The following is a 23,038-nucleotide window of genomic DNA, read 5'->3' as shown; positions in this document are numbered from 1 at the left end:
CTGAGCTCAGCTGTTACCAGCCCTGCACCTAAATTCTCTGCCATGGATGACTTGTACTGTTCCCAGTGTGAAGTTGTATTGGAAGATGAACCTCTACTGCAGGTCACTGCAGATCATGCCTGCACTGCCCAAGACATCCATCCTTGCACGCTTTTGCTCATGTGCCCCGATACATACGAAATACACGCAGAAACCAAACAGAAACACCAAGTCTGTGAAACTGCAAGAGGTACAGCTTTGCAGGGCATGGAATAGGGCTGGTTCTGCACTGAGGACCTAGTTTATCTGACCTGTATCAGCTTGTGAGTCATCTCTGGGCTGAAATGTGGCCCTTAAAAGGTCTTTCTCCATGGCAGGGTGTTATGGTTAACAGTACAAATTAGTAACGCAGGGTGGAAAAAGAACCCACCAACTTTAGAAGAATATTCACAGCTATTCCCCAACCATACATTATGAGCTCAGAGCCGTCAAGGCTTAACCTACATGAGAATCACAGGAGTTAAGGTCTGGATGGCTTAAAGACCCAGACACTCTTAGCTTCAACCTTTGCCCAGTGTCAAAGTTACTGGAAATTTGTCCCTGAGGATACAGACACCTAGTTTTCATGACTGATCACATGAAAAAGGTGGGATGTTGTTCATGGCTGCTAAGGGACACAAAACTTTCTCCCTCAGCTTCACCATAGTGATGAATTTAAGCGTAAAAAAGAGTCCTTCCTTGTCATCCCCATGGCCTGCCACCAAGCTGGAGCTGTGCACAGGAAAGATATGGGCAGGGCACAGTGTCTTGATAGTCCTGCTGTTCCCAGGTTAATGCTGCTGCAGCTCCCCTCCTGCCCAGGCTGCTGCCTCTCGTGCTGCTCTGAGAGCTGCCACCTTGGATGAAAGGTGTTGGTCTACATTGTCACTTCATCTCCAGGGATCAGGACATCAGAGTAGAGGGCTTTGTTTCTGACCTGTTCCAGTTAGCAAAAAAAAAAAAAGCCAAACCAAATTCATGCCGAATGGGGAGTGCGGTGAGAAAACAGCTCAGGAATTTACCTTGTTTGCACAATTTTGAAGGACTAGATAAGAAATTAACAGAGCAAAGGGAGGAATGAGAGGAGGTTTCCTTTCTCCCTGTAACTGGAAATCCTTTCTAGTGGACAGGAATGCATTTATTTTTTGTGTCTCCCCAGTTTCTCTCACCCTGTTGGAATGGGTTCTAGCAACAAAGCCTGGTTCGCCTCTTGATCATATCTTCTCAGATGCTGGGTCCGAGGAGAGAGGTTTGTTTATTTCCCCCTTAAGCTTCAGTTTTCAGTAGGACATTATGAGCATCTCTCCTGTGCCTCTTGGAAGGGCTTTTAATGTCTTGTTTTAAACACTGCTGGTGCCAGACATGAAGTAAGCTGGCTTTACTAAATGTTTTTTAGGGCATTTTAACCCTTCTTGTCAATACTGGTGTAGTTAAGTTGAAATTAAAATCTCATTTGCTTCTGTTTGAGAGGAAAATTGTTTTGCCTGGACCTTGCTCCAAGCTCACTGAAGCCTCACTTAACATTGGTTGGACTGGATCAAATCAGAGGAATTTAAGGATTTTTTTCTCCAATTTTTTTTTCTTTTTCAAAAATTTCAATTAAAAATTTTGCTAATAAAATTCAACTCTAAAGCTTCTTCTCCTTTTTGTTATTTTAAAGTAAGTCAAAACATTTCCCCCATCTTGCAAAACTGATGAGAATAAAACCCATCTCATGTAGTCCTGACTCTTGAGAATCCCACATGTGAATGGAGCAGTATTGTACCCCATGTCTAACCATCACAGTAGCATTTTTACCAGCCACTGAATTTTATCACAGAATTTGGCTGTTGCAAATAAAGCCAGGGCAGTTGCTTCATGATGGTGTTGGCACGCTGCAATGTGTTCAGGCAACCTAAATCCCACTCAAATCCTTCTGCCTAAGGTTTCCTGCCAGGTGGTGCCAGGTCATCAGAGACACCTCATTGACAGGCAGCCCCAAGCATGAGGATCAGGTGCAAAGGAGATTGTGCCCCCCATTCTCATTGGGTCCCACTCACAAAATGGCAAGCTTGGAGTAGCTACCGTGGTCCAGTAACCCCAGAAGCAAACACGGGGAACCAGAAATCAGCTCCCAGCAGGTCTGGGCTGTGTTTTTCTTCCCAGGTCTTTTTATTGCCCATAGTGACCTCCCTGGTGCTGCAGGCTGCCTCCCTGCTGATTCCTCTGCTCTTAGGAGCCATCGCAGCTGCTGCCATTAGATATACAAATTCCTCTCAGAAATATTAAGCTGCTTGTTTGTTCCCAAAGACAGAAATTAGGTGAGGGTTGAGAAGGCTTATCAGTAAGTCAGGGCAGGAGTAAACACACACATTGCCAGTGTGTTGCAAACGTCCCCAGAACAAACTCCCCAAATTCAGGGAATTCAGTTAAGGTTGTTTAAATGCTTAGTGGCATTTCTGTATGTTACAGCGTAAAGGTGTGCCGGGTCTGAAATTAAAAAACTAGGATGGAAGAAAAAAGGTGTCACGCAACATCCCAAATACTGTAACCATTCAAAAAATCTCATAAACCTCTAAGTCATCTGAAAAATCAACGGGTTTCTCTCAGACTGTGGCATATTTTGATAAGCCAAAGCTGTTTAAATCTATAAAAAACAGTTTAAGCTCTATGACTGCTGTCACTGTGACTAACAAACTAGAAATTTTCACTCTGATCCACAGCTATAAATCAGACCTGCATTTCCATCAATGCCCACGCTGAAGCTTCTGTATCTGCCTGTTTTGACTCTCTCAGATGCTACCAGCTTCAAACCTTTTCAGTACTGAATGCTTCAAAAGCTGATGAGCTCCTTACGGGTAAGTTCTTTGTCCAATACTTTTGAAATTCACTCTCAGTCTTTTTAATGCAGACATCTATTTGTGAGAAGGGTTGAGAACTCTTGGGCTTTTTTCATCCCCCTGCTTCCTCATCTTAAAATCTGCTTATCATTATTTCTGCAAATATTGCTAGAAGTTATTCTTGCCTTGACCCTTCCTCTGGAGACATGCTTATTCAGGGCTTAGTCACTTGCTGATTAATTTACTGTCATTCCTCATTTTATGGGCTTCCTAAATCCCTCTAGAGAGATTATGATCTCAGGACTAAACCAGGAGCAACTCTCTTGACATCTCTAGTAATTCCAGTGCAAATGAAGAAGAACAGAGACCCAAACTCAGACTTGAAAGGGCGAGACTTAGGAGGGTTTGGAGAGGGCTTGAGATTTGCTGATAGAGTATTTCCATTGAGGTGAGACCTGCAAGATCTTTTCCACATTAGTTAGCAGATACTTCACATTACTATGACATAAAGTCCTGTTGTAAGGCCTCCAGAATAAAATGTTTGAGATTTCAGTTTCATGGTTCTTTTTGAATTTTCTGTTATTAAATTCAAATCAACACAAAAATAGCTTTTAATTTTTCCTTTCCACAGTCATGTTTTCCCTGCTAGTCCCAACAACTTCACACAGGTTTGCTTTCGAAGACCAGAACCATGTCTGGCTGTGCTGTATTTGTCATTGTTGTATTCAGGGGCTGCCAGACTGCTGTTTTGTCACACCTCCATAGTCTCAATTTTCTAAGTAAATGAAAAATTAAAGTTGACTTTGATTTTTCCTCCTAACTTTTCCTGTGTGGAATACTTTCCCATTTATTTAATTCCATGAGGAGCACAGTAATACTTCTCTGTAACTGTTCTCAGCTACCTTCTATCATGGTGGAGCAAAGCCACAGAGCCTTTAAATAGTATCTTTTCTTTCTTACCTTCTCCTTTGCTCTACTTCATCCCTTTTTGCATTTTGTCCTTGTGCCTAGCTTTACTACCGGCTGCACATCTATTCTGCATCTACCTCCAGCTAGTTTTGTGATACTCTGTAAGAGCTGATGTATAAACAGCAGTCTGAACTGTGGCATAACTCTGGAGCCCAGGCAGCCCTGCTGTCCTGGGACTCACCAACGGGAATGATTTGGTTAGCTGAATGCTAACCTGGTCCAGCCGCTGTTGTTGCACAGCAAGTTTTGCTCTGTACATGAACACTGCTCCTCCTTTTGCCCTGCCTCACGCAAAAATGAGATGGTGAAAAAGGAGTATCTGGAAAATAAATCTTTGCATTAAGAAGCACAACACTGCAGCAGCCTGAATTTTCCCTAGTCCTGATCACAGTATGATCCTAGAGCCGTCAGATCCCCATTCTGCGGTAGGTGACCCTCTAGGAAGGTTGCCCTATGGAGGAGAAAGGGAAGTTAGTCTTCTCTATCCATTCTTTCCATTGGAGTTTCAGCTCACCGTTCTTTACTTAAGGAACTGTGTTTTGGAACAGGGAGATGAAGTAGGGGAGCTTCCTCCACCACTCTGGGAAGGCCAAGCAGGCACCCTGCTTCGAGAACTGCACCAAGGATTTGCATGTTTGCCCCTATGTGCCATTCACTCACTTCTTTATCTCCTGCCTCCTTACACTGAAAAGCTTTTTGAGGAGCTGCAAGGTGCCATAATAAACAGGAGTGAATTTCACCATGGATGAGGGGCTGTACAAGCTAAAGAGGAGGGAAAGAATTAGTGAACCGTGTATTAGCTCTGCAAACTGAAGAAGCTCTGTTGGACAACGCTGGCAATTAAGGTACTTTTTATATATGTATATAGATATATTTTAAGGTTTTTTGCATTAATAGATTTTACACGCAGTTGGAGGATGGCTCCATGCTATTGCTTGGGGTCCCCCCTTCGCCTGTACCCTGCCTGCAGGTGCCTCCCGAAGCAATACATCTTCAGTCCAGCAAGCGTCTCACCTGCGCCTTTCGGGCAGCTCCACTTCGCCAGAACCACCTCCCCTCTTCTTCCTCATCCCTCTCGCCCCTCCTTCTCCTTCCTCAAACCGACGGTCACTTGACCCGGGCCGGGCAGACAGGGCAGGGCAGGGCAGGGCAGGCAGGGCAGCCCCTGCCCGAGTGCGGGCAGCCCTGGGCGGGGAGGGAGCTGGGGTGCACAAGTCTTCCCAACGAGCTGAGATGGAAACGAAATCGTTCCTCGGAGTAAGTAAAACGGTGAAAAAAAGCAGAGGGGAGGGAGGAATCCGCCCGGGCACGGCAGCGGGTGGCGGAGCCGCCAGGCCTGGGCTGCCGGGGGTGGGGGGGCTGGGGTGGGGGTCTGAGCCCTTCGCCCGCGGTATCGCCCCGGGGCTGGCAGCCTGCTCCTCGCCGTGGCGGTTCGGGTAGTTTTCGTCATGATGTTTCCTGTAGATCCCGTGACGTTAGTTAGCTTCTGGGCCGGCTGCAGCAAATGTTTTAATTACGGCATCATCAAACATTCATTAAGTGTGTCTCCCTCCCGCAACCGCGTGGTGTTTGGCAGTGGCACGCTGTGGGCACAACCCGGGTGAGATTCCACCCGATGCCCTCTGCGTCCTGGGTTTGAAGGACCGTGATCTCTAGTGGCTTTGCCCGTTTTATTGCTTGTTTACTGTTTGTGTCCGGTAAAATCCTCAACATGTGGTTGCTGCCTGCACTCAGACCACCCAAGGTCAGATCAGAAAGCTGGTGTGAACGAGGGGAGTGAGGGATGTTAGTCACGGCAATGCGTGTAGGGTGGGCTTGCCCGTCTGGAAGGGGGAAATGAAGACACAGTTCTGCTTTGCGGAGTTTAGGATTTAGTGATGAGAGGCGGTGGCTAACGGTTGTAATTTCATTCCTCCAGGCAAGCCTCGGTTTCCCCGTAAAGGATACCCCACATCTCAAACACAAGGTAGCAGCTGAGTTTAGAGGTGGTGGTGCGAACGTCTAGGGCTTGGCATTGCGCAGGGGGTCAGGCCAGAATCTGGTGCAGTCGGTCACTGCTGTACGGGACTTGATCAGCAGATGCCCGTGGTGCTGCTGCTCCTGCCGTGCACTCCCAGCGGCTGCCATCCCCAGCCTCAGGGTGCTGAGGAGGGAGGTGGGAAGAAGAAGAAAAAGAGGACGAAGAGGAGGATGAGATGTGAATTTCTCACATGTCTGTGTTTGCAGGACTGCAGCATAGCTTGGTCTTGCAGTTTCTGCTCTCTGATGGCTTTCCCCAGGCCCAGCAGGACACTCTTTGTGAAAGTCCCACAGAGACTGGGGCCTTGATGGCCGCTTGTGCCAGGCTGAGAACCTGCTGCCTGTGGGTTTTGGCTGGGCAATGCCAAGGGGTCTGTTGTACAGTCTGGCAAAGCCGATTGCAGGGCTTGCTGCCTCCTCAGGGGCTTCTTCGGTGTGGGCCAGCAGTGGGCTGTCCTGACTCGGAGGCGAACCTGTGTAAGGGAGCGTGGCAGAAAACCAGACTTTCTTCTGTTAGCTGTGGGACTGTGCCCACGTTAGCCCAAGTGAGGCAATGAGAGCACGTGGCGGAAGGAGAGGGTGGCAGCAGGTAAACCTGCACCCTGGGACACATCCCGGGAGTGCTGCTGGTGCAAAGGAGCTTGTGCTGGGCCGAGGTGCGGCTGGCTGGTGGGCTTACAGGTCCCTGCTGCTCACTGGGGGCCTGTGTGCCCGCTCTGGGGGGGCATGGGTGTCTTTGGAGTACAGAGGGATTAGGCAGCCCCAAAGGCCCTGGAAAGGGAGCTGCAGATCCCAAGGAAAAGAGGAAAAGCAGTGCTTATAGTTAGGTTTCTAGTCTGTGTCCAGGACTCATGTAAGTGCTGCCATATGCTGGAGTGTTGCATCCTCACTGCTCCTGTCAGCTTCAGAGCTGGGGAAGGAGAAAGACTCTCCAGTCTTTTGCAGCTACTAAACAGCAATGTTATTTTAAGCACCTACAGCCTCTGTCCATGCTGATGCTACATGGTACATAGCCTAGAGCAGAGCAGCCCTGGCTGAGCAGTGGTGTGCAGCCTGAGGAAGCATGAAACACAGCAAAAGGAAACAAGATTAGCTGCAGACATCTGTTGTCTGAGCAAGGGGTCTGCAGGAAGCAGAAGTTCAGTATGTTAAATTGCAGAGCCAGAGGGTGGATGAGTTGATCTGCCTGAGATCTGAACTTCTTTCTAAGAATAAGAATACCAGATGTAGCATATAGAAACCATTTGCTTATGCAGGACAAAAAGATCTGCACCTTTTTTCTAAATAAATCCATGGGCGTTTTTCTACTCGACTTTGTAGTAGGCCCATCAAATATCTGTTTTTTAAGATGAAACGAAGGAAGCAAGAGAGTGTTTAAGCTACTTCTTTCCTGCTTACACAATGGCCTTGTGTGTATGGATAACCTCAGAGGTAGGTGCTCTTCACCAGGAGGAAAGTGCCAGGTTACACACTGGACACGTGCAGCCTGTGTCACTGTGCCAGGGGTGCTGGGCATTTCCCTCAGCTGACATAGTCCCTTTTGTACCTTAACTGGTGTGGCTGTACTCAGAGAGACCAATTCAAAGCCACACTGAAGGCACAGCAAGGCAGGCTGGAAGAGGGATCATAGGTGCATTGACAGATATAAGGGCAGATTGTATCTGTTATGTGTGGAATGGACATAAAACTTAGCAATGAAATTCCTAAAGTTTCCTTTCATATGACCTTATGTGACTGTCAAAAAAACCCCCCTCTAGTAGGCCCTGGTGATAACCATGATTTCTCAGCTGCGTTTCATCCACTGGCACTCCTGTATGACCACTGCAAATTTTTCAGAAGATCCTGGAGAGGCTTGTATCCAAGAAGAACAGTTCCAGAGTAGTTTTCAGGAAGGTCTGACCGAGCTGAAGTACTTGTGATCATGGGCTCAGCAGCAGGGATGATAAGAACAGACATCAAGAGATCTTCTCAAAACAGGGAATAAGAAGGTAGAAGTTTTCCTCTCGGACCCCAGAAGCCAGCATGACCTGAAAATTCAATATCCTGACATCTTTGTCAAGGCTTTACACAGAGGTATGGTTCTGGCAGCTGAATTGATGCTTCAAGTTACATGTTCTCCAGGGACCTGAGGGCTGCAGACCCAGCCTCTGTCCTGGCTCTGCCATCGATCCCACTGCCATGCTCCCGGGGCTGCAAAGGGTCAGGGAACAGACGTTTCACACTGGTGGTGCGTTACTCCTCATGGTGTCGCAATAGCCAATGTAGATAGTCATTTCACCATACCAACAAAGCTGCACATATTTGTCTTGGCTCTGGTTTTTTCTTTCAGCTGGTTAGTTTACAAGCCTGAAGTTGGAACCTTCCCTTGGCATTGTGCTGGGAGACAGTGTTATCAAAAGCAATGTGTGTTGTGGACAAGAAGCACTACATTTTGCTGCAACTACTTGAGAGAAAGATTGACATTTTATAGCATGTATAAGTCCGTCCTGCACAGGTGCAATGGCATTAATTTAACCACACTATATAGAATGGTTTATTCTTTTTCTTTTCTTTTTCCCTCCCAGAATACCCTATGAAGCTCTAGAGCAGGCACTAATGGAAGGCCCTTTGCAAACCTCCATTCACGTGTGCCGTGAAAATGGTCAATGGATGTCACGACTGCCAGAGAAGCTCTGGGATATTCCCCTCTATAACTTGGCTCTTCCAGGTGAAGACTAACTTTTTGTCTCTGCTGTTTTGTTAGTGTGTCATTTAAGCATTGGAACATCCTGTTTGTCCCATTTCAGGATGGCTACATTTATTATTTGGGTCAGTGTGTGGGAGAAGGGCTCGGGGGAGGGCATGTGACATGTGCATGCATGTGAATACTTTTAGTCTGTAATGTCTGGGATTTCTTGGAGGGCAGGGGGGAAAAGGTTTTTTTTGTTGGGTGTTTTTTGAGGGAATGAAAGAAAGAGGGACTTCTTTGTAGTCCCTGTGCATCATCTTGTCAGATTCATGTTAATAATCTGAGCATTTGTTTATCTGGGCAATGGTGACATTTTCCTAATTCGTTCTTTCCACTTTCTACATAATAAAATGGTTCCAAAAGGAGAGAAATAACATTTTACCTTATTATTTCTTTGTACTATTTAAAAGATGCTGTGAAGGTATGAAAAAAGGAGGAATGAGACTTTTAATTAACATATGTTTTTATTAATGTAGAATGTGACTTTTCTGTATGACCCTGCTGGATTTATGCTATTATGGGTAAATACAGCTGCGCTATAAGCTATAGCTGGTGTCCTCATTGGTACTACATTCAGACCTGTGTATCATTGCCCTTTCTTTGGTCATATTATTGCTCTCTCTGCTGCCTTGAATAGATGTTTCCCCCCTGCCTCCGCCCGCCTCATTCTGTCCGAAGAAGTACAGGAGAACCTGTACTCACTGACATGTGGGGAGGCACTGGAGGACTGTCAGCTCTTGAGTGATTCCCTTTGCCTCCTCAATGAAAATGGTACTAAAGAAAAGTCTAGCCCACGTTTCCTCTCACACCTGTAGATGCGACAGGTAGTTTGAGTGGAAAGCAGCACAGCATGTAGATGAATGTTTTATGTAGGCTACAGGGTCGTAGGTTAACTTTAGCAAAGACGTATGTTTAGAGATAGTGGGAAAAATCAAGTCTTGTCTTCAGTGGGTGGAGCCCTGGGAAGACCCAAGAACTGTGGTGGATTTTTTTTTCTGCCCTTCGTGAACTAATGGAGTATGGAGTTTCGATTAAAATTGAAACCCAGAAACTTATTTCATGGTGACTTCTTGAATATGTAATTTAAATTGATGTTAACTTCAAAACAAGTGCAACTCTGTTTTGGATAAAGCCTATGTAAGAGATCCCCAGGACAGATGTTATAAAAAATTCTAGATTTCTTATTTAACCATCAAGAGAAGAAAATAAGTATCTATCTTATGATAGAAGGAAGAAGGTAATTTTATCTTTTTTTTTCTTTTTTGTTCCTCTTGCAAAAATCCTTCAAAAAATCAGTAGCATGCTCAGTGGCTTTTGTGTTTGGTGGAAAAGGAACCATGTTGTTTCTAAAAAGGTTTCACAGTGTTCTTTCTTGGACATTGTAGAAAGCTGAGAACCCGTTGGTGTGTGCCTTTGGCTTCCTGGCTCTTCTGCTAACGGTCACCTTGTTATTCTTGTGAATGTTTGTTGTTCTCATGAATATGCCTGCATGGGGAACAGGCATGAAGAAAAGAATAACTGAAGACAAGCCCATTTCAGCAAATATTGGAGGACTTTGACAGAGCATGGCAGGCTATGAACTTGGAAGATTTTGGTGGCTGTCCAGCTGACCTACAAAACTGTTCTAGCCCAGGACAGAACAAAAGCAGATCAAGATCAACCAGGTCAAGACAGCTCTGGCAGGTTTTCAGAGGGAGCAATAACTGGGGGAAGCCCAGTTTGGAAGTGGAAGCTTATCTCAGATAGAGAAGACAACAAGGTGTGCAAGAAATGTCAGAGTGCATTCTGAAAGCATGATGAGGAGACAGAGGCAATTTTCAGTAATTAGTGTTGTGTTTGCACCAGGTTCAGCACAGTGCTGGTGGGGAGATGTTGCTTCAAGATCTGAAGCTACCTGGTTTGGTGCTAGCTCACTATCTTTGCATCATATTTGTTGTGTCATGGATATACCCATCTTCCTTTCATTACTGTAACTCACTGACATCACAAGAAGACTCCTAAATGAAAAGTTACTATTCATTTGCTGATGGGCATCAGTAGGTGCGATGCCCATTGATGGAATCCTGTCCACTTCTCTCACACTTGGATTTGGTCTGTGGGTATTTATTTAATGGTTTGACTCTTACATCTTGTAAGACAAACTTCTTTGATTGCCTGCCCTCATTATCGATCTTCCATCTCCAATGAGCTTGGTTTGGGTGTTTAAAACAGGAAAACAGACAGAAACTCGATTTTAAAAGGTGAAGAAATTGAGTGAGACATTAAACTATTACTGACAGTTTCAAAGAATTTTCTTTATTTCAGACATAATCTTGTCCGTTTTCTTTGGCTACTAGAAATATTGCCATTGGCACCAGTAAGGCTGACTGTTCAAGAAGGCAGTTCCTAGCACCAGTGAACAATTTGTTTGACAGAAGACTTAAAAAACAAAATGATATGCAAATTCCTTGCAGATACTCTGTAAAGATCCCAGCAAGTCACTTTCCTGAGTTGTTAGCTTTTCTTATTGGTGCTTTATAAAATTAGAAGAAATAATGGACAGAAAAAGCTAGCAAAATCACTGGTTGCCTGTCCTGAAGAAATTGTGAGTTGCAGGAGTTTCATCTAAACATGATGCAAGAGATGTGTCAGATTTATTAAGACTTCCAAGAAGTTAAATATTTGGGCAGGCTGTGCTTGGCTCTTACGCTTAGCCTGCCCCTATGTAATTCCCTGTGCTGGAGCGAGTCAGGTAATTTTTGAAGTCCATAAAAGTGGATCTTGTTAATCTATCACATGTAAACTTAGACTTGGATTTGCTTCTGAAACCTTCCAGTGCCCACCTCTACATTGTTTTTGTAGGGAATGTGGGTGTTTAGTTCAGGAGGGCATTTTTACCAGATATTTAAGATATAAATGCTTAAAGTACCAAGTTAGGAGTTGGTCCAGTTAAAGGTGTAAGAAGATGAATTTCTGCTTTCAGTCATATTTTCCTGTGCAGAGATGATGGGATTGGAGTACGAAATCCTGCATTTGGACAACTCTGAAAACAGGACAAATTCTAGATAAATTCAGCCTTCAGCTATTTATTCCCTGAAAAAAGTGGGTTTTCACATCAAAATAATTATTTCAGTGGAAGATGCTAGTTGAAACAGGCCATTTTATTGTGGTTTGAGGCAAACAACGATTGTGTAGTTTAGGTGGGGACTGCTTTATTGAAGTCTCAATGTGTCTGTTCATGAGGATTTCACACTAAGCTTATTAATGTCAGATGAACAACCTCTGTGGAAGAGCCCACCTTTTTGCCATAACTACATAGGCTGTCAGACAATAAAGGTGTGTGATTTGAAAATGGGGTGACATGTCAGGTGTGCACACCCAATATAACCACGTATTGTGGTCTTGAGTAGTTAAGAAATTACATTTTCTGTACATTTATTTTTGTATTCTACAGGGAGTCACGACACTATGACCTATTGTTTGGATGAAACCTCTGCTGTTAGTGGCAATGAATCCAAGCTGGTGAAGTTTTTAAACAAATGTATCCCCTGCATTGTGCACCCCATTATCATGAAGTGGTCTACAACACAGGTAACTGTTGTCTAGCATCCTCGTCATACCTGGGCAAAGCTGAAGCTTTTGCTGCAGTACTGAGGGTGGTCATGCTCTCCCGTGAAATGAAAGAATAGCCTGCTACCCAGAAATCTGTGCTCTCATGAGATACCGTGCTTGGGTGTCATGGTTTAACCCCAGCTGGCAACTAAGCCTTACCCAGCTGCTCACTCACTCCGCGCAGTGGGATAGGGGAGAGAATCAGAAGAGTAAAAGTGAGAAAACTCGTAGGTTGAGATGAAGACAGTTTAATAAATAAAGCAAAAGCCGTGCACACAAGCAAAGCAAACCAAGGAATTCATTCACCACTTCCCATCAGCAGGCAGGTGTTCAGGCATCTCCAGGAAAGCAGGGCTTCATCATGCGTAATGGTGACTTGGGAAGACAAATGCCATCACTGTGAATGTCCCCCGCTTTCCTCTTCTTCCCCTGGCTTTATATGCTGAGAATGATATCATATGGAGTGGGATATCCCTCTGGTCAGTTGGGGTCAGCTGTCCCAGCTGTGTCCCCTCCCCTGTGTTCTTGTGCACACCCAGCCTCCTCACTGGCAGGGTGAGGAGCAGAAAAGGCCTTGACTCTGTGTAAGCCCTGCTTAGGAGTAACTACAACATCCCTTTAATATCAACACTGTTTCCAGCACAAATCCAAAACACAGCCCCATACCAGCTACTATGGAAAAAATTAACTCTATCGTATCTAAAACCAGCACACTGGGATATGAGATAGATCCCATACATACCAGATCTTCTTTTGTGGGGAAAAAGCATATAGGTGAGGCAGAGATGATACATAGACAAAGATGTTGCTTAAAGCTGACCACTTGGTACTAGAAACTCACCTTCTTTTTCACATGTTTATTGTTGTTATAAATAACATTTAATACTACTATAATCAAGAGTTTTTTCTCTTGCACTTTGTTCAGAAGGTAATGCTTGTCATTTTTACTATCACTGTTGTATGAGATGTCAGTTGTTTTCCCCATCTATATTGTGTAAGTATTTCACCCAGCAGGAGAGACAAAAATCTTGTTGAAGGGAATTTTTTTTCCATAAAGATTAAGAGGATGAAGGTGTGGTCCTTCACGTAAGGTTTAGTTAATTTTTTAAAATGTCTAAGTATTAAGCTAGTAGTTATCTCTTTGTTCCTCACAAACGTATGTTAAAGACCAAGTTGGGGATCACGATTTAAGTTAGAGTTTCTGAAGATTTTTCTAAAGAACAAAATTTACTGGCATCAAAGAGGTACCAAAAATCTTTTCACTTTTGTTCTTACTGAAGGAGTAGTTCATTATTAAGGAATTAAAGTGGAATAATTTATAAATGGCAGTATGTATGCTGAAGCTTCTTTTGTTGTATTTGAGTAGCCCTGACAAACTGGAGTCTTAGACACTACAAAGATATTGAATATGTTAGAGCAGTGATGAGTTGATGTGGAAGGGCACTCAGCACAGTGCCGTGTCTTGAGCTGCTTTTTGCTTTGGAACTTAAGCCAGTGAAAGATTTAGATACCTCCTAACTTGTGGGTTGCTGGCCAGTGAAGTGACCCTGTTGATGACAAACAAGCTCCCTACATCATTAGAGTAATTTTAATTTTCTGGTCTGAACCCAGCGTGGTGGCGGGAAGTGGCCCAGTGCTGATGGGAAAGAGGCATGGCTGCAATCCTGCCCCTCCTTAGCTCTGCGGTGCTTGAGTTATCTTTGTGAGGAGGTGACTCCACCTGTTGGTATCCAGAACAGACATCAGGGAGCCATGCCGATGGTAGGATGCACAGGTCCCTGGATGGCCCAGTGCCTAGGAGGCGGTGCCTGGCTTGAGCCCTGGCTGTCATGGGTGTCAATCTAGAGGCTCAAATCTTTCTTGCACCAAGACTGATGTCAGGTGTGTAACTTCCACTCATGCCCTGGATGTCTGGTGTGAGATTGCATCACTGAGCAGCATCGCTCCCCAAGGCTTCTTCTTAAATTTTGCCCTTTGGGGGTAATTTTCACGTTGTCTAATTCAGTATCCAAACCCCGCTGACTAATTAGAGAGTCTAATTTGTCTAGTTTTCCCATGCAGTCAACAGAAAAAAATTAATTCATCCAAAGGACAGTTCAGAGCAGCTATTTCGTCTGGTGCTCTTTCTGGCCACAGAGTTTATATGTGACCTACAGTCATATACACTTCCATCTCCAGCATGCTCCAAGTGAAGGTGGGACTCAAGCATGGATCACTCCTTCAACTGCTCCAGCCTGGTGGAGACCAAGCAGGCACAAAGGGAGCTGTTGGCCCAAGCCACAGCACCACCAGCACCCTGGGGCATGCGGGACTGGGCTGCTCCCCAACCCTGCAGCTCTGACACAGCGTGAGATTCAATACCCATCCTAAGGACAGAAAGTTAGATGGTTCAAGCTAGGCAGGGTGAGCATCTGCCATGTGTTAAGCTCTGTCTTGGCCCTAAAGCTATGAATGTGGTTATTCAGGCACAGTGCCTTGTATTGACATAGCTTTTGTTGAATCCTTTCTGACTTAAATCAGTACAGTGTATGCTTTCTGAATCCTGAAAGTGTTGTTGATAGCATGTTAAACTGAGACAAATTAGCATTTAAACGTATTTAATTAAATTGATTTTATTTTCTTATGCAAAGAGAGCCTTGATATAGATAAGAGACATATCATTTGGGACTTTTTGCCTCAGAAACTCAGCTTTATCACCTGTTCCATTCAGCCCTCAAATCCAGTAGAAGAGGTCTGAGAGAAGTGGAAATAGAGGACGACCTCTGTTTTGTAGACTTCTACAGGTTAATTCAGACATTTTTAGAGACCTTATCTTGAAAAAGAACAATAGCCAGTACTTTTTTCTATTTTTGTTTTTTCTTCTGTTGAGTATGAGTGAGTTCCTCAGAGACAACCATGGTGAAGTCTTTGATCTAATAAAATAAATACAGCATTTCTAAGGTGCTGATCCTGCAATTTTTGTTCATACACATAATTTTGTGAAGAGTGATTGTGTATTTATGCACAGGTTAATAGATCTTTAACTTTCAGAACATAACAAGGGCAGAGGTCTGAAACTAATCTAATCTGTATCTGTACTATATGTCACAGGGAAATTGGGATCCATCTTGTCAGAGAGTAAAATACTTCAAAGTTGCAACTTAGTGCCATATAGTGCCATTTTAAAGATGAAAGACCTGTGAAAAATGTCATAGGGCTAACTTTGTACACCTTTTTCATCTTTCTAAACTAAAGAAACAACTCTCTTACAAGGTCTTGGGACCTTTGTCTTCTGTTTCACCTTTCAGGAACTGACTGTTACGGAGCAACTTGAGGCCGGAGTTAGATATCTGGATTTCAGGATTGCCCACAAGGCTAACGATCCATCTATGAATTTGTACTTTGTGCATATGGTTTACACAACTGTTACTGTACAGGTATTGTCCTTACCTTTGGGATGGCTATAGAAACAGTGCTGTTTCTTTTATTTAAGAGCTATCATAATCTGAAAATGCTGGCTCAAGGTTTTCTGAGTAGGTTATTTGTTTTCCTCCTGTGAAAACTTCAAACTAGAGAAAATCAGAAGGGCTGGAAGTTAGTTTCAGCAGCTGCAAGTGAGACTGGAGCATCAAGAAGTTCCTCATCTTCAAACTGGAGTTGCTGTGCCTTGCTCTCCACTGCCTAGCCCCTACGAAGTGCCTGATGTTTCTGGGGTTTATCTTGTGTTGTCCCAGGATGCTACCCAGGGCAATCCTGTTTTCCCAGTAATGAGAGAAGGTGTTAAAGAGAAGAAGGTATTAAAAGCCTAATAACATTACAGAAACACTTTTTTTTGAGGAAAAAGTATTTCACTGAAAGACAGAGAGACTCTGTTAGATGTAACGCTTGACTACCCCGCTAATTATATGTGGTCTTCAAGAAGTTGTCATTGCCAATACAAATGGGGAAAATGGGTCCTGTTATGTTTAAGCAAGCACAGAACTTTTCCCTGGTTTTGAGTTTGCCACTAATAAGATGTTTGTCCTTAAAGTAGCTTGGGGAGATGGGTTTATGGCTAACCCGCCCCTGAGCAGTAGGAGATTCATGGATATTATCAAAAACCGAAGCTGTTAAGTATGGTGTGCTAGAACCACATTCAGAGCAAACCAGCACAGACCTGCAGAAAGAAGATTTTCCTGCGATCCATCTCTCTGGACCACCTTGTGGGCGGTCAGATAGCCATCCTCCAGAAACCTACGTTGATTTTCATTTTTGTGATTGCAAGTCTACCCCACCATCAATGCTCTGTTGGTTTTATGTCCTTTCCCCTGCATAGCACAGATGATTTTCTAAGTTGCCGTGACTCTCTCGTAGGATATTCTGTGGGAAGTGTTAAGGTGGTTGGAAACTCATCCTCAGGAAGTTGTTATCTTAGCCTGCAGGAATTTTGATGGATTAACCAGGAAACTTCATTGTCTTCTTATTGCCTATATAAAAGAGATTTTCCAGTGTAAACTGTGTCCCAGAAATGTAAGTATGATATCCCTTTTTTTTCCTAAGAATGATATATTACGATGAGATCCTTGGTTCCAAATTTTTACATATAGTCTACTTTCACTGTATTTTTAACCCAGGAAAAGTAACACTTGCAGCATCAGAAATAGGTGTTTACCTAGTAGAATTGAGGAGATAAAGCAAAACTACATCCCACAGTGTGGAGGAGGGAATAAGATTTAACTGTCATGTCTGTTGAGTTGTGGGATAATAGGGACACAACTGTTGTCTACTGTCTGAGTTTTGCTAAAAAAAGAAAAGGTGTGTTATAAATAATAGTCCATGCTATATAGAATTAAAGAATCCATTTTCTGCCTTTTCACAGCAATAATTATAAAGGAATTTTTATGCTATTTATAATAGTTTAGGTTGGAAGTGACCTCTGGAGGTCATCTTCTCCACCCGCATGATGCAAAGCAGGATTAATTTCAAAGTTACGCTGGGCTATGTCCCATCCATTCTTTAATATCTCTGAGGATGGAGATTCCATAAGCTTTCTATGCAGCCTGGTCCAACGTTTGACCACTCTCACAGTAAACATGCTTTCCTTATCTATCAGAATCTGTCTCGCTGTAACTTGTGTCTGCTGACTTTCATCCTTTTGCTATGCATATCTGAGGAGTCTTCTCTACATCTGCCTGTTAGGTATTTGCAGACAGCAGTAACACCTGTCCGTAGTCTTCTCTTCTTCATGTTGAACAGACCTAGCTCTCTCAGCCTGTCCTTGCTCTAGCCTCTGCTTGCTCTGGTTGCATGCTGCTGGACTCGCTCCAGCATATCAATGACCTTTTTGTACTGGGGAAGCCCCAGCTGGAAACAGTACTTGAGATGCAGTCCCACAACTGCTGAATAGAAGGGAAGAATGCCTTCTCCTGACTTGCTGTCTGTGCCTTTACTAATACAGCCCAGTTTGCAGTTGGCTTTTGCCATGTGGGCACACTGCTGTCTCATGTTCAGCTTGGTGTCCACTAGGACCTCCAGGTCCTTCTCTGCAAAGCAGGTTTCTAGTCAGCTGCTGCCAGTCTGTCCTGGTATATGGGGTTAGTCCAGTCAGGTGTGGGACTTTGCATTTGCCTTTATTGAGCATCATGAGGTTTCTGTCAGCCCATGTCTCCAGCCTGTCAAGGTCCCTCTTAACAGCATCTCTACCTTCAGTGCATTTCTGGTGGCATTGACTTTCTTTCCTGGATGTGAGCTGGAGCTGACCTTCCAACCAGCCTCATGTGCTTTCAGTCACCCAAACTCCCAGAAAAGCCTTAATTTAAATAATCAGAAATTATTTGATTGCTAAATTTTAAAAGTTGAGATTTTTAGCTTCCCCCTTTTTACAAGGTGTGGGAGCTTTTAGTACTTAAACAATTAACATTTCAAAGATGCACAGGAACAGAGGGTTTTCTCTGGAGATGTGAGGGGTACAGGATAATGATGACCCTGTTTGCAATTTGAATTCAGCCTTTGAAGCTGGTGTATCAGGAACAGGGTGAGTATTACCATTTCAAAGCATTTTGTACAGCAGAGTTAAAATAGAACAATTCTCAGCAAAACTAGAGGATTCTGAATATTCAGGCCTCAGCTGAATAACTGAAGACCTGAGTGACACTGTTTTATTGTTTCCCCAAATAATTTGAGTCCATAATGCGGATGAGCAGAGCAATACTGGAGAAGACAGTCAAATTTGCTTTCAGACACATGGGCAGCTCTTAAAAAGAAAAAAGTTATTAATTGCAAAAGGGGCAAGCTGTTGCTTGTTGAACCAAGCTTGTTGAATGAAGGTGATGAACAAATGGTTGAGATCACCTGACTGAAGAAAGATTTCCGAGTTGTGTCCAGGGGGAGGGAGGAAGGGCACTGGGGAAAAGAGAAGCCAAGTACTTCCCTCAAGCAGGAAGGTTTTATTTCTATGGGGTCTGTGACCAACACGGTGGATCTCACCATTTTTTGAAGTGATACCATTGCAGGTTAGATAGCTGTGGGGTTTTTCAGGATCACAGATTCAGATTTAACATCAAATAACCAAGTGCTTGTTCACTTATTCTAAAATAATTTGGTATCTACCGTCTTTCAAGACTGTAACTCTGTTGTCATACAGAAGTAAACATCAAAGTGTTTATGAACCAACTGCCAAGTAGAGGTCTGTATGTAGTACTGGCACAGGCCACATTGTGACATTACACTGCGTTTAAAATTTTAATTGCCTTAACTATTCAAGGTGTCTTCCTTTGATCTGGATTACTAGGGTTTAAAAATCCCTTGTTAGACATCCAAAGTTTCATTTCTGCTTTGTTTGCAAAATAAGCACCTGTGCTCATGTACACATTTCTGGTAGCTTTTTTTTTTTTCCTTTTATTCCCCCCCCCCCTTTTTTTTTTTTTCCCCAGAGGTTCCAGCTTTAGAAAGGCAACTGTAGTAAAGCAAAGGCTTCTGTCAGCCACAGATTTTCATAGTTTGAGTAGCTTGTGCCTTAATTTTGCAGTATTTTCTAACTTAAATGGGGCTTGCACTCTCTCTTTCGTGGATGAAGGAAGAGGGATTCTGATGATTGTTCAACACTTGGCTCTTTTCAAAGATTTACATAAGTTATTTTCAACTGCCTTTGGCTTTTATTTTAATTAATAAGTTAATTGGAACATCAAAAAGCCACCATTTCGTTTTCACAAGCAACACACGCAGCTTTTAACATTCTTAACACAACATTCTTAAAAAACACAATACCTGTTAAATATGTTGGTTTTACAAATAAAACTAGTCAGAGGGCCTCAGTTCTGTCCGATGGTAACTTTTGAGGATTGGAAAATGTTATTTCATATTGAAACACTTAACAGACCTGTTTCAGCCCATCTGTCTGTCTGAGAAGGTTTCTGACTCAAGTCTCCCCCTCTCTCAATTCAAAATGTCTGGAGCATCCCAATTTCATAAACTTTCCATTTAAAGAAATCAGAATTAACATACCTCTTGAAGACTTACATTTAGTCATACCAAATCTTAAGCAGTTCAATTTTCTTTGATGGCTAACATGAAAAATGTGGGGCTTTTGCCAAAATTATTCCTGCTTCTCTGTGTCTGTATTCCTACAGCTGGGTGTAGGGCTTTGCCCCCCTCCTATCCCGTTCCACCAAATTTCCTTTCCCAAGAAATTTTCAGTAGCGATATGTACATGAGAACCAACATGGGGATGGTTTCTTGCTACACAGGTGTAAGACCTTGAGTTAGGTACTTTACCATAGTTGAATTGTTTGAGGAAAGGAGGAATCTGCTGAAGTTCCCAGGCTCCTATTGCCCCTGCAGCTTGTAATCCAGCCAATGACCTACTGGGCTGTATGCTTAAAAGCTTTAAACTGAATCTGTGCCTCTCTACCAAGGTGATGTCACACATCAGTATTTGAACTTTGGGAACACTGCTGTGTTGTTGACTTCAACCCGGGCATGCTTTCTCTTAGGTGGTGCCAACACTGCGGACCATGTGGCAGCATGGCCACCAGGTTATAGTCTCATATGAAGAGGACTTGGAAGTGGAGGAGCACTGTGAGCTGTGGCCTGCGATCCCATACTGGTGGGGAAACAAAACTGCCACTCGTGCTCTTATTCAGTATTTAGAGCACATGAAGCGGATGGGCCGTCCAGGTAGGCACAGGGAGTCGCTCGGAGGAGACAAGGGACATGTGTGGCAATGCAAAACAAGTAGGAAGTTGGGTGATCATAGCATTATGGGATATAACCACTTTGTGCGTGCTGTGTGCACAGGACGCACTCGTGTTGCTGAGTGCCCTGCCCACCCATGGGTGAGTGCAACGTTCATCTTTGGTGGCGCAAACACACGCATCAGTGTATGTACATGCATAGACTATATAAATTGTGGCAGCCCCTTTCGCTTGAGTGATCCCCTGAAAAAGCAGCCCTCAGCACAGGCCTGCTCACTGGCACTGTCATGCCCGTCTTGCGAGTAGGAGACTGCTTCCTCAGTCCAGAGCTTGCTCCTTTAGGCAGCGCTGATGATGAGGGAAATGCATTATGCTAGCCTTGTTGTGAAAAGAAACCCCTACAAGAATGGTGTGTGAAGGCTGTAGCTACCTCAGGAAATAGCAGTGCTCAGGCATGCTGGTGTAATCCAAGCTGAAAGAAATTCAGTTCACGACCTCTGATGCAGCTCTGTGCTGTGAGCGCGTGGGGTGACAAAGGGGAGAACTGCTTCAGCAACACCCTCCCCAGCCAAAGGAAAATGCTTGTGTAGGTGCACCCTGTGTACCCATACGGGGGAAGGCTAAGCATTTGGAAGCAACCCCTGCAGTAAAAAACATTGTTTACAAAGGAGGACTAGTTAGTGGAGAACCTTTAGTCTGCAGTGAATGATTTAGACATTTAGCTAATCTGGAACGGTTCAATAACCCAGCTTGGTTCAGAACAAGGGGACACAGTCTACCAAAACAGTTCTAGGGATATGAAACAATACAGAAAGAGCGTGAAGTTAGTATTTTAATGATTCCCAGAGCAAGGAGTTCTGTAGTTAATGCAATACTGAGAAGTTTCTGTTCTCAAAGGAGTATTTAATGTGTCACCTGATTTTTGTTTCAGAGAAATTCTTTGTAGCGGGGATTAACCTTACTGAAAATTTAAGATATATTCTTGTACACCCATTTGGATCATTGAAGAAAATGACACTCCAGAGTCTTCCATGCTTGAAAATCTGGATAAAGCAGCAGTATCCAGGACCAAAAAAAGAATGTATTAACATCATTGCTGGAGACTTCATAGGAAGTGATGATTTTGTCAATGATGTGATAGAACTTAACACAAAAATTAATCCTCCATTACACTGTCAAAGTAAAGGGGCTGGAACAAAGAGCATTTATTTCTCGGCTGCTTAATCTGTGAGAAGCTGAAAAGGCTTTGTCTGCATTTAATGTATACCGGTTTAAACATCCTGGATCCATAAAGGTCCAGTTAAACCAGGGATGTTTTAAAGACTCAGTAAGAAAAGTCCTCTCGACATCATCAGGGTTTCAAGGCCTTTTCACAGAAAAGAGAGCAAGCAGACCTTGCTGAAGTCTCTAGAGACCTATAGTATAATTCACTTGGAGGCACTTGGATTCTGTAGCAGTTGGCAATACTGAAAGTCCCAGGAACTTATTTTATTTTACATATGAGCAAGAAGGAAAAATATGTCAGTAGATGCATGAATTATTCTGTGGTAAGATTTTATCTTTCTTATAATTGTAAAGATTTTCTGCAGTACTTGCGACTCCAATTCTCAGTCTTTTCTATCAGTGTGAAACTGACTTACCTGTTTTCAGTTTGTGTTAAAATATACAAAAGGAACAGTTTAAAAATATTTTTTGATATATCAAAGATACTGTATTAGCGATTCCATTTGACATGATTTCTATATATACAGCAATACATGATTAACATTGGAGATCTAGAAGCAGCTGTACTGTTGTTGTGTGCTGAGTATCAGTTATGAGCCCCTTTACCAACAGGGTAGTCATAAAATTCCTTATGATTTGTAAGAGGTATGTGTGTTTGAACACTTACTCTTTTTATCACTTGTGCCAGTTCTGCAGTGATAAAGATACCAAAACTAGGCCCCCAGACAGTTTTGTCCATGGTAATGAAATATGTTTTACTAGGTGTCTCCAAATATGCCTTACACTGAAAATAAAAACATATGAAACAAATTCTTATCTAAACTGAGACTGCTCTAGAAGTACAGATTCTTGGCTTCTGTCGTGCTCATTTGGGGTTTCACACCTGGTCTTTTATTTAGCTACTTTAGTAGCTCTATAATTATTTTTTGTCTCAGTAAGTAGTTTTTGCTGATGTAAAAACTAAGGGTTTTATGCTGTTTGCCACTGCATATTAACCCTATTTTAAATTTTTTTTAAATGAACTGTGCAATAACAGATGATCATGAAGGTAAGAGAAATGGCAAGCAGCGGTACTAAAACAAAACCAGGCATTGTGGAAAGTTCACTATGCAGCTTCATCAATATACCTCACTTTTTAGATGCACTTTATATGCAAAAGCTGAGTTCACGTGTCTTGCGAGATGTTAATTCTCAGTGGGTGTTTGCAGAAGTTTTAAATCAACTGCTACTTGACATCAGATCACACTCACCCTAGACTTCTCAGCATGTAAGGCTACGATGCTACCTCGTCATGCAATCTCTTGCAATTGCAGAATATGTAGGAGTAAACCATTAACCATTCCATTTATAAGGAAGACTTTCTAAATGCTTTTTTACAGTGCTTTTCATCCTTGTTCTTACCTCTACGTACTTCATACTGAGCAGTCATTCAGTTTTGATTTTTCTTTTAGGGTCACTACCTGCATGAAATGTTATGTTATACATACTTGGAATGTTTTTCTGCCTGTCTTTGCTACCCT

At 43.2% G+C, this 23,038-nt stretch overlaps 1 protein-coding gene across 2 annotated transcripts; it reads left to right on the top strand.

Annotated features, from left to right (window-relative positions):
- The first annotated feature begins 4,964 nt into the window (after nt 1-4,964).
- On the top strand, nt 4,965-22,066 carry PLCXD1 (phosphatidylinositol specific phospholipase C X domain containing 1). Of its 2 annotated transcripts, XM_074814969.1 has the most exons (7): nt 4,965-5,063; nt 8,390-8,532; nt 11,987-12,123; nt 15,432-15,560; nt 16,477-16,632; nt 20,094-20,277; nt 21,226-22,066. In XM_074814969.1, exons 2-7 carry the CDS (start codon nt 8,421-8,423, stop codon nt 21,516-21,518), a joined length of 1,011 nt encoding a protein of 336 aa, XP_074671070.1. In that variant the 5' UTR covers nt 4,965-5,063; nt 8,390-8,420; the 3' UTR covers nt 21,519-22,066. The 2 variants fall into 2 exon arrangements, with proteins under 2 accessions (XP_074671070.1, XP_074671069.1); XM_074814968.1 differs by lacking the exon at nt 21,226-22,066 and having other exon boundaries at nt 20,094-20,954.
- Nucleotides 22,067-23,038: the final 972 nt, after the last annotated feature.

This window comes from Strix aluco, chromosome 2, assembly GCF_031877795.1.
Source record: "Strix aluco isolate bStrAlu1 chromosome 2, bStrAlu1.hap1, whole genome shotgun sequence".
In the NCBI taxonomy this organism is placed as follows: domain Eukaryota; kingdom Metazoa; phylum Chordata; class Aves; order Strigiformes; family Strigidae; genus Strix; species Strix aluco.
The sequence above is the reverse complement of the archived record's forward strand: the minus strand, read 5'-3'. Positions and strand labels throughout refer to the sequence as shown.

Excerpts from the sequence above, each read along its gene's own strand:
- PLCXD1 (XM_074814968.1), top strand. The coding sequence starts at position 8,421 with ATGGAAGGCCCTTTGCAAACCTCCATTCACGTGTGCCGTGAAAATGGT. Across the intron at positions 12,124-15,431 it reads TGAAGTGGTCTACAACACAG|GAACTGACTGTTACGGAGCA; the intron begins GTAACTGTTGTC and ends TTCACCTTTCAG. Across the intron at positions 16,633-20,093 it reads GTAAACTGTGTCCCAGAAAT|GTGGTGCCAACACTGCGGAC; the intron begins GTAAGTATGATA and ends GCTTTCTCTTAG.